This window comes from Nicotiana tabacum, chromosome 4, assembly GCF_000715075.1.
Source record: "Nicotiana tabacum cultivar K326 chromosome 4, ASM71507v2, whole genome shotgun sequence".
In the NCBI taxonomy this organism is placed as follows: Eukaryota; Viridiplantae; Streptophyta; class Magnoliopsida; order Solanales; family Solanaceae; genus Nicotiana; species Nicotiana tabacum.
The window spans coordinates 25,152,183-25,164,843 of NC_134083.1; the positions used below are offsets into that span (position 1 = coordinate 25,152,183).

At 37.4% G+C, this 12,661-nt stretch overlaps 2 protein-coding genes across 3 annotated transcripts; one reads left to right on the forward strand and one right to left on the reverse strand.

The window, feature by feature from the left end:
* Window positions 1–718: 718 nt before the first annotated feature.
* On the forward strand, window positions 719–7,302 carry LOC107802838 (two-component response regulator-like APRR1). Its single transcript, XM_016626415.2, has 6 exons — window positions 719–1,516; window positions 2,252–2,413; window positions 2,501–2,634; window positions 3,046–3,207; window positions 4,387–4,483; window positions 5,793–7,302. The coding sequence occupies exons 1-6, from the start codon at window positions 1,384–1,386 to the stop codon at window positions 6,749–6,751; spliced, it is 1,647 nt and encodes a 548-aa protein (XP_016481901.1). The 5' UTR covers window positions 719–1,383; the 3' UTR covers window positions 6,752–7,302.
* A 710-nt stretch (window positions 7,303–8,012) lies between these two features.
* LOC107802843 (vesicle transport v-SNARE 13-like) lies at window positions 8,013–11,366 on the reverse strand. Of its 2 annotated transcripts, XM_016626419.2 has the most exons (6): window positions 11,230–11,366; window positions 10,872–10,999; window positions 10,345–10,403; window positions 10,070–10,258; window positions 8,708–8,878; window positions 8,013–8,464 (listed from the first exon to the last, which is right to left on the reverse strand). In XM_016626419.2, exons 2-6 carry the CDS (start codon window positions 10,963–10,965, stop codon window positions 8,312–8,314), a joined length of 666 nt encoding a protein of 221 aa, XP_016481905.1. In that variant the 5' UTR covers window positions 10,966–10,999; window positions 11,230–11,366; the 3' UTR covers window positions 8,013–8,311. The 2 variants fall into 2 exon arrangements, with proteins under 2 accessions (XP_016481905.1, NP_001312652.1); NM_001325723.1 differs by lacking the exon at window positions 11,230–11,366 and having other exon boundaries at window positions 8,312–8,464; window positions 10,872–10,965.
* Between the last annotated feature and the right edge of the window lie 1,295 nt (window positions 11,367–12,661).

Below are 12,661 nucleotides of genomic sequence, written 5' to 3' on the forward strand. Positions count from 1 at the left end.
ACTTATTGAGGAATAATACATTTTGTTTATAGGGGATACATCGGTGGTCAAGAACACTATGTTCGAATCTCAGTGATTTGATAACGAGTTTTGTCAAGCTGGAAACCTTTTTTTATGCCTAATTACTAGTTTGCAAAAGGAGATTATATATATGAAAAAAGAGGTTGAATAAATTGTAGTAACATACTAGTATTCTTGAGAATAGTCTAATAGCCAAATTAAAAGAAAATAATTTGAGTTACAATATCAAGAATGGAATAGCCTACTATCGTCCCATTCTTTGTATTTGGTCACTGCTATTCTACTCCATCTTTTTTCTTCTTATTTTGTACATACAAGAAGAAAAGGATACAGGAATGGATAAGATGAGAGGATTCAAGGCATAACTAACATGGTTGAAGATTGAAGTCAAGTTGATTTCACACGTGGAGAATGTAAGAGTGGAGAAAAAAGGGTTAACCAATAAGAAACCTTGTACATATTGCGGGCCTTAAAGTAGAAAGTCCCACACTTTTCCTTACGTTTCTTCAATCTCTACTATCACAAATTCAAATTTTACAGATCTCTAGATGACGTGGCTTATCCTCTATCCCTAGCCAACAAAAATATCCCAAATATCTTCCTCTCACAGTGCCCTTTTTGATCTTTTCTCTTTTCACTTTTTCTTCCACATTCCACGTATTACATTTCACTATCTTACGCCGCGTGCCAGCTACGCCCACCTCATCTAATCCTTGCCGTTGATTTCCCGCATTCTGCGGTTCAGATATTTTCAACCCCTACGCGGCGCACTTTAGCTTTCACCATCTACCTAAAAAGTGCTGCTAGTGTTAAGATATTTAATATTTTTCGTCGGCCTGAAAAGGCTGTAACTTTTAGACGACCACTCAGAAGCTTACCAGCCAGAGGAGACTCTTCTTTTTATTTTTCTAACTTGAGTCTTACTCTAGGTAGAAGTCTGTGTACAGATTTGTCAAAATTAGTTCTTGCTAACGTGCGCCGGATCGGTCCGACGAACGATGCTGTTTGAGAATTTATGTATTTTTCCGGTCGTTGATTCCCTCCGATGTGCCCGGAGATGTTGCTGCTTGTTTATTTAGCACAGCATAATAGCAGAAGCACTTTTTATTTGTGTTTGCAATATTAGGTGAAAAGAGATGTATATCCTTGGATTGGATAAGATGACTACGTGATCCGCTAAATGAAACCAGCTGAATTAGAAACCCTAAGTTTAATTTTTCTAGTTTCTAATTTTTATTACTTGTAGTGAAGAGTGTGGAAAGTGCTTGCAATGGAGGTTTTGTAGTATTAATTTACGGGGGAGTGGGGGTTTTGAGCTGGAATTCTGAAGACTGTTGATTTTTAAGTATATTCGGGGAGATTATGGAGAAGAGTGAGATTGTTAAGAGTGGGGAAGGGTTTATTGATAGGAGTAAAGTGCGGATTTTACTGTGTGATAAGGATGCCAAAAGCTCTCAGGAGGTTTTTACGCTCTTGTGCAAATGCTCTTATCAAGGTAATATCCAGCTATTGGAGCTCCTAGTTTACGATTTTTGTTATATTTTATTATTGACAGTCTTATAAATGTTTTTTTGTGTGTATGTGTGTGGAATTTGATTTGAGATGATTTATGTTTTTCCTGAAGCAGGTGTTAGAATTAATGTGAACAAAGTCCAGATGATTTATGTTTTATTTCTAAAGCTGGATATAAGGCCTTATAAGTACTCTTGTTGAGTGAAATAGTTTTATTCATTTTAGTTTAACTCCCGTTTGTATAGATGATCGATCACTTGCTTTATCTAACATGAGCTCTGATGTTCCTAACTTAAGCATGTTACTTCCTGTTGATCTTTTTGAAGATTAGCATTCACTGTCTCAGCTCAAAGGTTCAACCATCTGCAGTTCTTCCGCCTCCTCCAACTGAGGAAACAAAACAAAATAAGAAGAATAAGGAAAAGGAGAGTAGAATTGAACCTTTAAAAAGGAAAAAATTAGCTTATACTGGCTTAGTTGGTATGCATTAATTTCCATCTCAAAATAAATGGTTGAATAAGAATGAAAACAAAACTAAAGGATGTAGGACAATTGGGCGCCAGCGGTGGCTGGGGGAAGAAGTTTGTCTTAGTAAGTTACCCTTGTTTTTTGATCCTAGGTCAATCTACAGTTGGCTACTTGGCTTATAATACACATGGTATTTTAGAAGGCAGCATTGAATGTTCTTGCATTGATTGTGGTGATTTTCGCCTTGCAGTGACTTCGGTGAGGTCACCCAGGCAGGTGATTGATGCACTGAATGCTGAAGGACCTGATATTGATATCATCCTTTCTGAAGTTGACCTTCCTATGTCTAAAGGATATAAGATGTTGAAATACATCATGAGGGATAAAGAGCTGAGGCGCATTCCGGTGATCAGTAAGCATAACTTGTATAAATTGTAACTTGATTTCAGATGTACTTATAAAGAATGGTAAAAAATTTATTTGTTATTTCCTTTCCTAGTGATGTCATCGGAAGATGAAGTCTCTATTGTTGTCAAGTGCCTCAAATTTGGAGCAGCTGACTACCTTGTAAAGCCTCTCCGCACTAATGAGCTGTTGAACTTGTGGACTCACATGTGGAGAAGAAGGCAAATGGCACGTTCTTTATTTCATCGCTTAACAATTCTCTTTCCTTGCATTTGCATTTGCATTTGTTTTGCTTGAAAGATTTATCTTTTAGCAAGATTTTGGGAAACAGGGGCTAAAGGTAATAGAAGGGCTCTAGGCAAGGGCAATTAGTAAACCACTCTTGGAATAGTATGTTCTTTTTCTTAACTTCTGATAATATGTTTCAGTGTCTTTTCATTTTAATGGATCTATTATTGTGGCATGATCCTAATGAAGAAGCAAACGATGTCTGAGCCCTAATTCTTTTTTCTTTTTTTACACCATTTTCTTAGGATGCATGCAAGGAAGTTTTCTACTGCTTTAACTTCTTAGAATGTTACGTGTTCAATGTCAACATCCATGTAATATTCCAAATGTTTCTCTTTGTTTCATGTACAGCTTGGACTAGCAGAGAAGAACATCTTAAGTTATGACTTTGATTTGGTTGTATCAGACCCCAGCGATCCTAATAGCACTACTATTTTCTCTGATGATACCGATGATAGGTCCCGGAAGAGTGTCAATCTGGAAGCATGTCCCTCTATTCAGCAAGAAGACGAGGTATTATTGCGTGGAAGACCATTTTCTCATAACATTACTTATAAAATCCATCGTTTTAGTTGTATTTTATCCCCACATTCAAGGTGGCTGTTATGTATGCTATCCTGTGACTTGTTCTTTTGAAGTCTGTTATTTGGAAGATAGCTTCAGGATTGAAAGTTGTCCTAACTAAGCAGTAGCCAAAACTTATTGTGACTTCTTGTTTCGCGGGAGGGGTTAAATTTACAAAAGTTAATACCTTCATTCTGCTTGGCTGAAACACTCTGTTTCCTCCTTCATGGAAACTGGAAAATAAATTTGTCATAAGACCTTTGACTGATTGAGTTGATGCAGGTGATACTTCTAGGTCTACATTCTTACATTTATGGTTTCTTTGGCAAGAGACCCTTTAATTTGAGCTTATCTATAGAAGAATTTTAGACCATTGTAAAAGGGTAGTGTTATTGCTAAAGCAACTTAACTTTATATGTTTTGATGGGATTTCAACTCCCAACCACACTCTTAAAGCCACTTGTTTAATTAACTTATTTAGTTGGTTCAATCAAGCCCTTGTAACTAGTGTTGAACTATTTCTGGATTTTGTCTGCTCCTTAGTTGTCCTGTAAGTTTTTGTATGAGCAGACAATACCTTTATATTGTAATTTTTGCTATGCATCTTCTTGATGCCATTTAATGAAATTCCCTTCATAAAAAAAAGAAGCGCTAAAGGAAATAAATATCAAACATCTAAGCACATTATAAAACAACCATTATGCACATACTGTTTTGCATCAATTCCATGTGACATACCTGAAAGAATGCATTTAGTAATTTTGAGTGAATAAATGGGCTTATTGCTACACTCAACCGTTGGAAAAAAATTTATAGACTTAACATAGGATTGCATCCTAATCAGACAATTATTTATCAAAAAAATATTCTGACAAATAGAAAAGATATTCATATTGCAAATATTGTGGGATGCGCCGGTGGTGCTTCATGATTGTTCCATTCATATGATATTACCTGTGTTTGTGCCAGTTCTGTGAACCAGTTACTGTTTTAAAAATTACAACAATAATTTGCTTCCTGAATGTTATTTTTTTAAATGGTAAGTTTTAAGTAATTTCTTTCTGATTAGATAGTAAACTAACACATGATGGGTGTGCATTTCCTGTCTGCCGGCCACTATATTTTCAGATTAATGCTTCCACCACTGCTGCTCCTATAGAGACTGCCGTTGTGTTTCCATCCGAGTGTCAGTCTGACGTGCCAGGAACTAATGAACGGCAGACAGGTCAGTGGTTCACATGGCTTTAAGTTACTCATTCTTTTTGATTGTTGATATAAATGAGATCTACTTCCCATATTTGCAACCCGAGGAAAATGGCGAGTAAATGATCGCTATAGAAAGTGAATACTACTACTTTTCAATAATCTAATTTTTTTCCACGATCAAGTTTATTGAATCCTATTTGATAGAGGAACAACAATGGCTTGAGGGCGTTAGGTTACCTATTACATATTGTAAACCCATATCCAGTACTCAACCCCCACCCCCCAAAGAACACGCTTCGCCACCCCAAAGATGTGTGTGTTTGTGGTGAGTTTGTGTGTGTGTGTGTGAGAGAGAGAGAGAGAGAGATATAGCTTGTTACAATTGTTCAGGCTGCATTTTCAATTTTCCTCCATGCTTGAAAGGTATTCAAAAAGGCATTTGAGTATATTTCTGTTGCTTTAGCCTGAACTTGTTCTGCATTTTCTCATTCTTCCATGCTTGAAGTTGTCTAGATCCTAGGCATTTGAGTACATTTCTGCTGCTTTCGCGTGAGAGAGGGAGAGCGGGAGCGGGAGCGGGAGCGGGAGCGGGAGCGGGAGCGGGAGAGGGGGGGGGGAGGGGGAGAGGGAGGGGGGAGGGGGAGGGGGAGAGGGAGGGGGTTCTTACAATTTTTCGGGCTGCATTTTCAATTTTCCTCCATGCTTGAAAGGTATTCAAAAAGGCATATGAGTATATTTCTGTTGCTTTAGCCTGAACTTGTTCTGCATTTTCTCATTCTTCCATGCTTGAAGTTATCTAGATGCCCTAGGCATTTGAGTACATTTCTGATGCTTTCGCGTGAAATTGTAGTGTTTTAGAACTCAACTATTGAAGCATAAACTATTTATTGGAGATACATGGCATGCCTAAGTTAGTGTCAGTGAAAACAACAGAAGCAGGCAAGTCTGTGAGTAGATTTGCCATATGTAGAGGAAACATTTGAGTTCATCCTGTATTCCTTTGTCTAAAGTCTGAGGAAGATATTAAGAGAATGGTGTTCTTTATTGTCGGAATGATTTAGGGCAGTCATTGAATTCATGTTAACTGAAACTACAGTTGCCTTTACATATTGAAGGTGTTCAAATAGCCTTATAGATGAGTTAATGAGCAACTTCAATTGTAATCTCTGTTCTAGAGTTCTTGTATAGTTTTATGTAACAGATCCTGAGATTGATTGCTACAGGTGATACGCTTTGCTGTTTATGCTCCTGAGAATTATAACTATCTGAGATGAACTTCCCCTATTTCTTCAAATGGATTTAATTTTAACATAACGCTTATTGAACAGGACAAATTTCCTTATTTCGTAAGAAGAGTGAACTGAAGATAGGTGGGTCCTCGGCCTTCTTTACCTATGTCAAATCAGGCGTGCTTAAAACCAATGACCAAGGAACAACCTATACCCATGAAAATGTGCCTCAGTTGAGGATTGAAGAGAAGACTAATGCAGTCGATGGGCATCTAGAGATTGAAACTCAAATGCAAGTAAATGGAGATGCAGTTGAAAATAATTCACAAGGCGATGACTATCCAAGTAGTAACAGTTTTCCAGAGTCGTATTCCATGGAAAGGTCCTGTACTCCCCCTTTGTCATTAGAGTTAACACAACAGAGGAACTCAAAGATGGAAGAGTTCTCGCAGGTGTACATGCATCCACGCAATGAAGCTCAGCGTGATGCTGTGAGTTTTCATGCACAAACTGCTTATTCCTATTTTGTTTCTGGAGCAATGAATCAAGTCATGATGCCATCACCACATATTTATCCGAAGAACCTGCAAGATCTCCACAACCATGCTAATTCAGCTGTACTTCCTCAATACAATCATATGTCACCTTGTCCCCCTCATATGCATGGGATGGCATCATTTCCTTACTACCCTATGGGCCTATGCTTACAACCTGGCCAAATGGCAACACCTCATCAATGGCCTACAATTGGAAATTCGCCTTTGGCTGAGGGTAAGGGGAGCAAAGTTGATCGTAGAAAGGCAGCACTTATGAAGTTCAGACAGAAGAGAAAGGAAAGATGTTTTGACAAGAAGATCAGGTATGTTAACAGAAAAAAGCTGGCAGAACGGAGACCTCGTGTGAGGGGACAGTTTGTAAGGAAGGTAAATGGTGTGAATGTGGATCTTAATGGGCATCCTGCTTCAGCAGATTATGATGAGGAGGAGGAGGAAGAGGATGAGGAGGAACAAACAGGAAATTTTGATTCACCTGAGGATGATCCATCGATGTGTCTATGATGATTGCAATCTAGTGGAAGTTTTCCCTGTCAATGAATGGCTTGTGTTCTCAGAATTTCCTGTGCCGGAGAGCTATTATACCTCGAGGATGAAAAGATGCTTCAGTTTTGATCAACATGCCCACAAATGGAATAGGCCTGCTTGTCGACTTGCCATCAACGACTTGGTCGACATGCATGATCAGTTGTGCAGTGAGAAATTAAGAAATCCTCTGCTCTCACTGTTTTCAATGTCATGTAACTGTGTTTTAACAAGGTAAAAATACATAAAGCTTAAGTCAAGATTCAGAGAAGCAATCTGGACCGGAGAAGTTAATCGTGCTATAGTGGCTCTTGCTTTTCCCATCTAATATCACCGGAATTTAGAATTCTTGAACTATCTCGGAGTGAGGAAGCCAGAGCCTGTGATTTCACAGTCAAGCAAGGTAATGAAGCTCCAGTTACATTCTTTCTGGTAACTTTTTGAATTCTACAATATAAAAAAGGTTGGAGGCTGTATGTAACAAATAGATTGCATGGTCGACTATAAGATTCTGCCAAAGCTTAGCGTAATCATCGTTTGCTGCTTCTATCCCATAATAGTGCATGCCAATAAGCATTAATGTAGAGATGAATTTCGGGCAAAAAATGGATCTCGTACGCAGAAGGTTGCCCAGGTAACAGAAAGTTGCATTAACTCGGAAACACATTTTGGAACATTCTTGCTTTAAGTACAAATACTGAAATTTTTACCAATACTTCTATGTTATTTTACAAAAATTAAAACTTTTATGCACTACACAACCCTAAATGTTTTCTGGACATACATACCTCATTTAATTTAGTCCATTCTTTCTGAGCAATGTCAAACCGATCATTGTCAGAGACGCTAAATCTCATTTAATAATATATAGAGTGTCGAGGGAAAAGAAATAAGAGGAACACACAATGGCATCGGGTTTTAAACTTGGATCTGAAATACTCAATTAGTACCAAAAGAGGGATTAAACTCTTGACAAAAAGAGAATTAAGAAGTTCATCCAATCTTCCAATACATGTCTTCAAAGAGATTTTACAAGTAGACAACAATTCGTCTTATACGAACTCCTACAGACGAAAAGTCTTCTAGATCACTGTTATCTGATCCATTCCTTTGGAAAGAGAACCAATAGTAGGTCAAAAGAAGTTCTTCATCTACGGAAAACTAGAATATGATTATACGAGTGGGCTAAAGCAAAGGGCAAGGGAGATGAAGGAAAACTAGAATATGAGATGAAAAGTAAAGGAAAAAAAACTATCAACCGCTGCACACTGTTAAATACATTTTACAGATCCAGACAAGGATCACCAAATTCAGACATAGTAATGGACAAATACGGCAATTTACTATTATGACAATTGCCAGGACAAGAAGCACATGAAGGTTTGCAAAACCACACCATAAAAAGACCGCAAATTGACATCACAATTATTATGTGAATTCAAGAAAGTGTACTCCAACAATACATGCTCTTTTTTTTTCTTTCTTTTTGTAATTTGTAACAAATGAGAAGCACGTAAATTCTGAAAGCCATCCATTGAGCTAATGGGCCAGCTTGAAGTAAAGAACTAACAGGATAGCCAGGACCAAGACAGCAATGATAGAACTGATGATCCATTTATTCCTGCTCATCCTTCTTGACATTGTAGTCAGTATCTTCTTGCTCCTGCTAATATTATCATCCACTCCATGAAGCTGTGAAGGAAGAAACTTACTGATCATCATATCTTCATTATTAGACATTTTTAACTCGAGCTTATTTCACAGATGCCTTTTTTAGCAAAGCAAATTTGAATTAGATCTGTCAAAACATCATCTGAAATTTTCACAACAGTGACATATCAGAATTGGAGGTTTTCCCTCTTCTTGTTCTCCTCTTAGTTTCTTATTGCCCAGACCGATTGGATGCACAAGACAAAAAATGGATAAAGGGCATACCGTGTCATGTGCATGCAGGAGAGACTGACGTTGTTGATGCAAATCTTGAAGAATTGAGACCCCTAGCTCCTCGGTTTCTAGCATTGTTTTTCGACTCTCCCTGATCCTATCACTCGAATGATTCAATCTCTCTGTTGACATCATCAACCTTTGCCTTTGATCAGCAGACACCTATATGGCATTGAATTAAAATTTTAACCAAGCAAAAGCATAACCAATGAAGTGTCGATCAAAAAGTGAAAGAACATTCAATCTCAAATTAAAAACTTCCACAGCATATATCCATCCTGACAGTCGCATTGATAAAGGAAATGATTGCTCGAAAAGCACACCCAAGCAATAAGCTAGCCATAGGAAACTTCCATAACTTCATGTTTAGTGTAAAGACACAAAGTATTCCCTCCCTGCCAATTTATATGAATATTCTTTCCTTCATGTGACATTCCCAAAGTAGTTGACACTATCTCACTAGTAATCTTATTCTATACCACTTTCACAATTTTCAAGATTACAAATTCGTTTAACTATTTAACTTTTAATTCAGTGTAAAATTTGCTCGATGAGACTTGCTTTTCAATTATTAGTTTAATGTTTTTTTCAATATCACCAACATAATACAAGTCAAAATAACATCTTCCAGTCCAATATCTCTATAAAATGGAATGGACAGAGTATTACAGGTTCCAACATGCTTAAAAGCTTATACTATTTGCTATTCTCCCTCTTGACAAAAACAACACCACAATGGTTAAACTTCCCTTGTAAAGGAAAACCACTGCAATGACTCATAAAAAATGAAAAAAGAAAAGAACCTAAAGGAAAAGAAAAGAACCTATTATTGAGATAGACCCCAACGAGAAAGTTGGAAATGTAGACCAATAAAGTAATACAATGTGAGAGACGCACTATTGGTTCAGATGTCTGGAAAAACTACAATATTCGGTCTGCAACAACAACAACAACAACAAAAACCTAGTATAATCTCACTATGGGGTCTGGGGAGGGTAGTTTGTACGCAAACCTTACCCCTACCCTGGGGTAGAGAGGCTGTTTCCGATAGACTCTCGACTCCCTTCCCTCCAAGAACTCCCCACCTTGCCCTTGGGGTGACTCGAACTCACAACCTCTTGGTTGGAAGTGGAGGGTGCTCACCACTAGAGCAACCCACTCTTGTCAATATTCGGTCTGCACAGTGCAATTATTAGCATGTCCTTTAAATTGAAGTTGCAATTGGAAACTATTAGCCAACGTCAATGAGAGTAATGAGAATTTACTAATCAATGCTTTAAAGGATTAAGATCAGCATAATGTTCCTTCATTAAACTGACTAGCTGGAAAGCGCAATATGGAAGAGGGGATTACCATCATAGCATCCGCCATCCCCGATTCCAACAACTCGTCCCTTGCAGCTTGGTTTGCATTTGCTGATGTGATTCTTTTCACTTCAGTTTTTAAGTTGTTCAGATCACTTTTATATTCTCTTAACTTGGCAAGAAGTGTGGCCTTAACATTTGGAGGTAAACTCCTAGCTTCTAGGTCCATCTTGCGAATCTGGAAATGAGGATAAAAGAGCATTCTTAACCAAAATACAGAAACAAGCAAAAAAACAATTTGCCGCCAAAGTTATTCTGAATTACCAATGCTTCAGCATCATCTAGGCCAGCTTTTATTTCAGACACTTTTTGTTTCTTTTGCTCTGCAAGCGTGAAAAAAACATGTAGAAGCAGTTAAAAAGGCAACAAGGAACTAATGGTCAAAGCCCACAAGCATTAAAAAAAGCTGTAACAGAGGTCTGAAACAGGCAGAGATAGGGTAATCGCAGATTAATGAGCCCTGTGATTAAGAAGTAACAGAAGCAACTAAAAGGCAACAAATGGCCTAATGGTAAAAAATGCACAAGAACACAAAAGCAAGCAGTATCAGAGGTTTGAAACAGGTTGAAACGGAACTTAATAGTCTCGTTCCCAAACAAGTCCGGGTCGGCTATCTGAATCATCACTGACCATGTTCCTCGTTTAAATTCCTCTCAGGCCAACATTATACAAAATAAAAATAAAAAACAAAAATTCTTCAGAAGAAAACAAGAATGCATTTTTCCCTTTTTGGGGTAAGTAAAGGAGCATCTTTTCGTAGAAAAAGGAGAAAATGGATATATCTTTCTCACCTCCATCAAGGATACTAGCTGAGCTGCATTTCTTCGTTAAATTAGCAGAAAGCTCACAGTACTGCCTTTCATATCCTTCGAACACCTGACTCATTATGCCTTGCCCCGTTCTCAAACTTCACAAATACCTTCAGATCACATAAATAACCGTAATTTCAACCAAATTAACTATCTTTTCTCTAAATTAGGTTCTCCATTGCAATAATAAGACACAAAATGTGATCTTTTGATTCCATAAGATCATGATTATTCTTAGAGAACCGAAAAAATTAAAGCCGAAATTTATGATAATTTAGCAAATGTAAGTGGATTATGTTACTAGAAAAGGGATAAATTCAGAGATAAGATTGATACGCACCTTGACTTGATCGGGAAAAGGAGAGAAATTCGCCGGCCGGTGATCGAAGAATCGGTGGGAAAATGGCTTGGCCTGAATCGAGAATAATAGAATGAACTTTTGGTTGTCATCCACAGACGGGAACAGAAATGGTGAGGCACTATGTTTAGTTGTGCAAAAGACTCTATTACCCTTAAAAATCCCCCCGCCCCCTCTTTTTCTAATGATAATTTCAGAAACTTTTCTTCAGATTTTGATTTCGTAATACTAACTTTCGTTATGATTTACCTATTGCATAGAGTATATTTTTAAAATTTGAAGCTATAATTTTATAAGTATAATATTTTAGTATTGAGAATATTAAAAGTTCTAACGCATTAAGTTTAAAATTTGAATCTGCTTATTATCGCAAGTGGTGTTCCGAATATTTTATGGAATGCGTACGTAAAGGTTAATTGTGTAATATGCGTCTAGTTTGTGTGGTAGCTCATGTCTTCTTTGAAATCCTTGGGCTTGCTCGACATGTCACGCTTATTGCCCCCACGTAGTTGTTTGTAACATTTTATCCATTTTTGTTGGCTCCTTACTTAGCTCGTTAAGCCCTTTTATTGTTAGGAGCAAGAAAATTAGTTCATAAAGTTTTACGTGTTATATATATATATATATCATTAATTATGTATGTCCATTCATTATAGAATTATTTGGAGAGCCAGCTAAATAATTAGAGGCCAATATAATTATAGGAACTAGCCTAGTTACTATGAGATTATTTGTAACGACCCGATCGACCGTTTTGTGTAATTGCGCCCTGTTACCCCTTTTATTGCTTCACACTTAAGTGTTTATGTCTTTATGACTTGCGGGGTTGATTAGTTTCGTTCCGGAAGGCTTTCGGGTTGATTTGGACCCTTGATTCTAGATTTAGAAGTTTAAATTTGAAAATGTTGACCAAACTTTGACTTTTGTGAAAACTACCCCAAAACTGTGTTTTTACGTGATTTTGCACTTGGGCGTATGTCTGGAATTGATTTTGAAAGTACGTAGGTTGATTTGTGTTGATTTATAAAAATTTGGCAATTTTAAGTTGAAAAGTTTAACCGTAGGTTATTTTTAGCTATTGAGCTCGGAATTTGATTTTGGGACTTGGAATAGGTCCGTTATGGCATTTAGAACTTGTCTGCAAAATTTGGCGTCATTCAGAGTTGAATTGATAGGAATCTGACGCATAGTTGTAATTTTAAAAGTTCTTGAAATTCTCTTTGAAAATCATGCGTTTTACAGTTCAATTCATAAATTTTAGATATTATTTTTGTGTGTTTGATCGCGCGAGCGAGTTTGTATGATGTATTTAAACTTGTGTGGATGTTTGGTTTGAAGCCCTGAGGGCTCGGGTGAGTTTCAGACGCTTAGCAGAGTATTGTTGGAATTTTTAAGTAGTTTCGGACGCTTAGCG

What these genes read in the sequence shown, in the direction of transcription:
- LOC107802843 (XM_016626419.2), bottom strand. Translation starts at nt 10,965, where the DNA reads ATGAGTCAGGTGTTCGAAGGATATGAAAGGCAGTACTGTGAGCTTTCT. An exon ending in TAGATGATGCTGAAGCATTG is followed by an intron (nt 10,259 to 10,344) that starts GTAATTCAGAAT and finishes CCTCATTTCCAG; the next exon opens with ATTCGCAAGATGGACCTAGA. An exon ending in TCCTGCATGCACATGACACG is followed by an intron (nt 8,465 to 8,707) that starts GTATGCCCTTTA and finishes CTTCCTTCACAG; the next exon opens with CTTCATGGAGTGGATGATAA.
- LOC107802838 (XM_016626415.2), top strand. Translation starts at nt 1,384, where the DNA reads ATGGAGAAGAGTGAGATTGTTAAGAGTGGGGAAGGGTTTATTGATAGG. An exon ending in GTGCAAATGCTCTTATCAAG is followed by an intron (nt 1,517 to 2,251) that starts GTAATATCCAGC and finishes TTCGCCTTGCAG; the next exon opens with TGACTTCGGTGAGGTCACCC. An exon ending in GAGGCGCATTCCGGTGATCA is followed by an intron (nt 2,414 to 2,500) that starts GTAAGCATAACT and finishes TTCCTTTCCTAG; the next exon opens with TGATGTCATCGGAAGATGAA.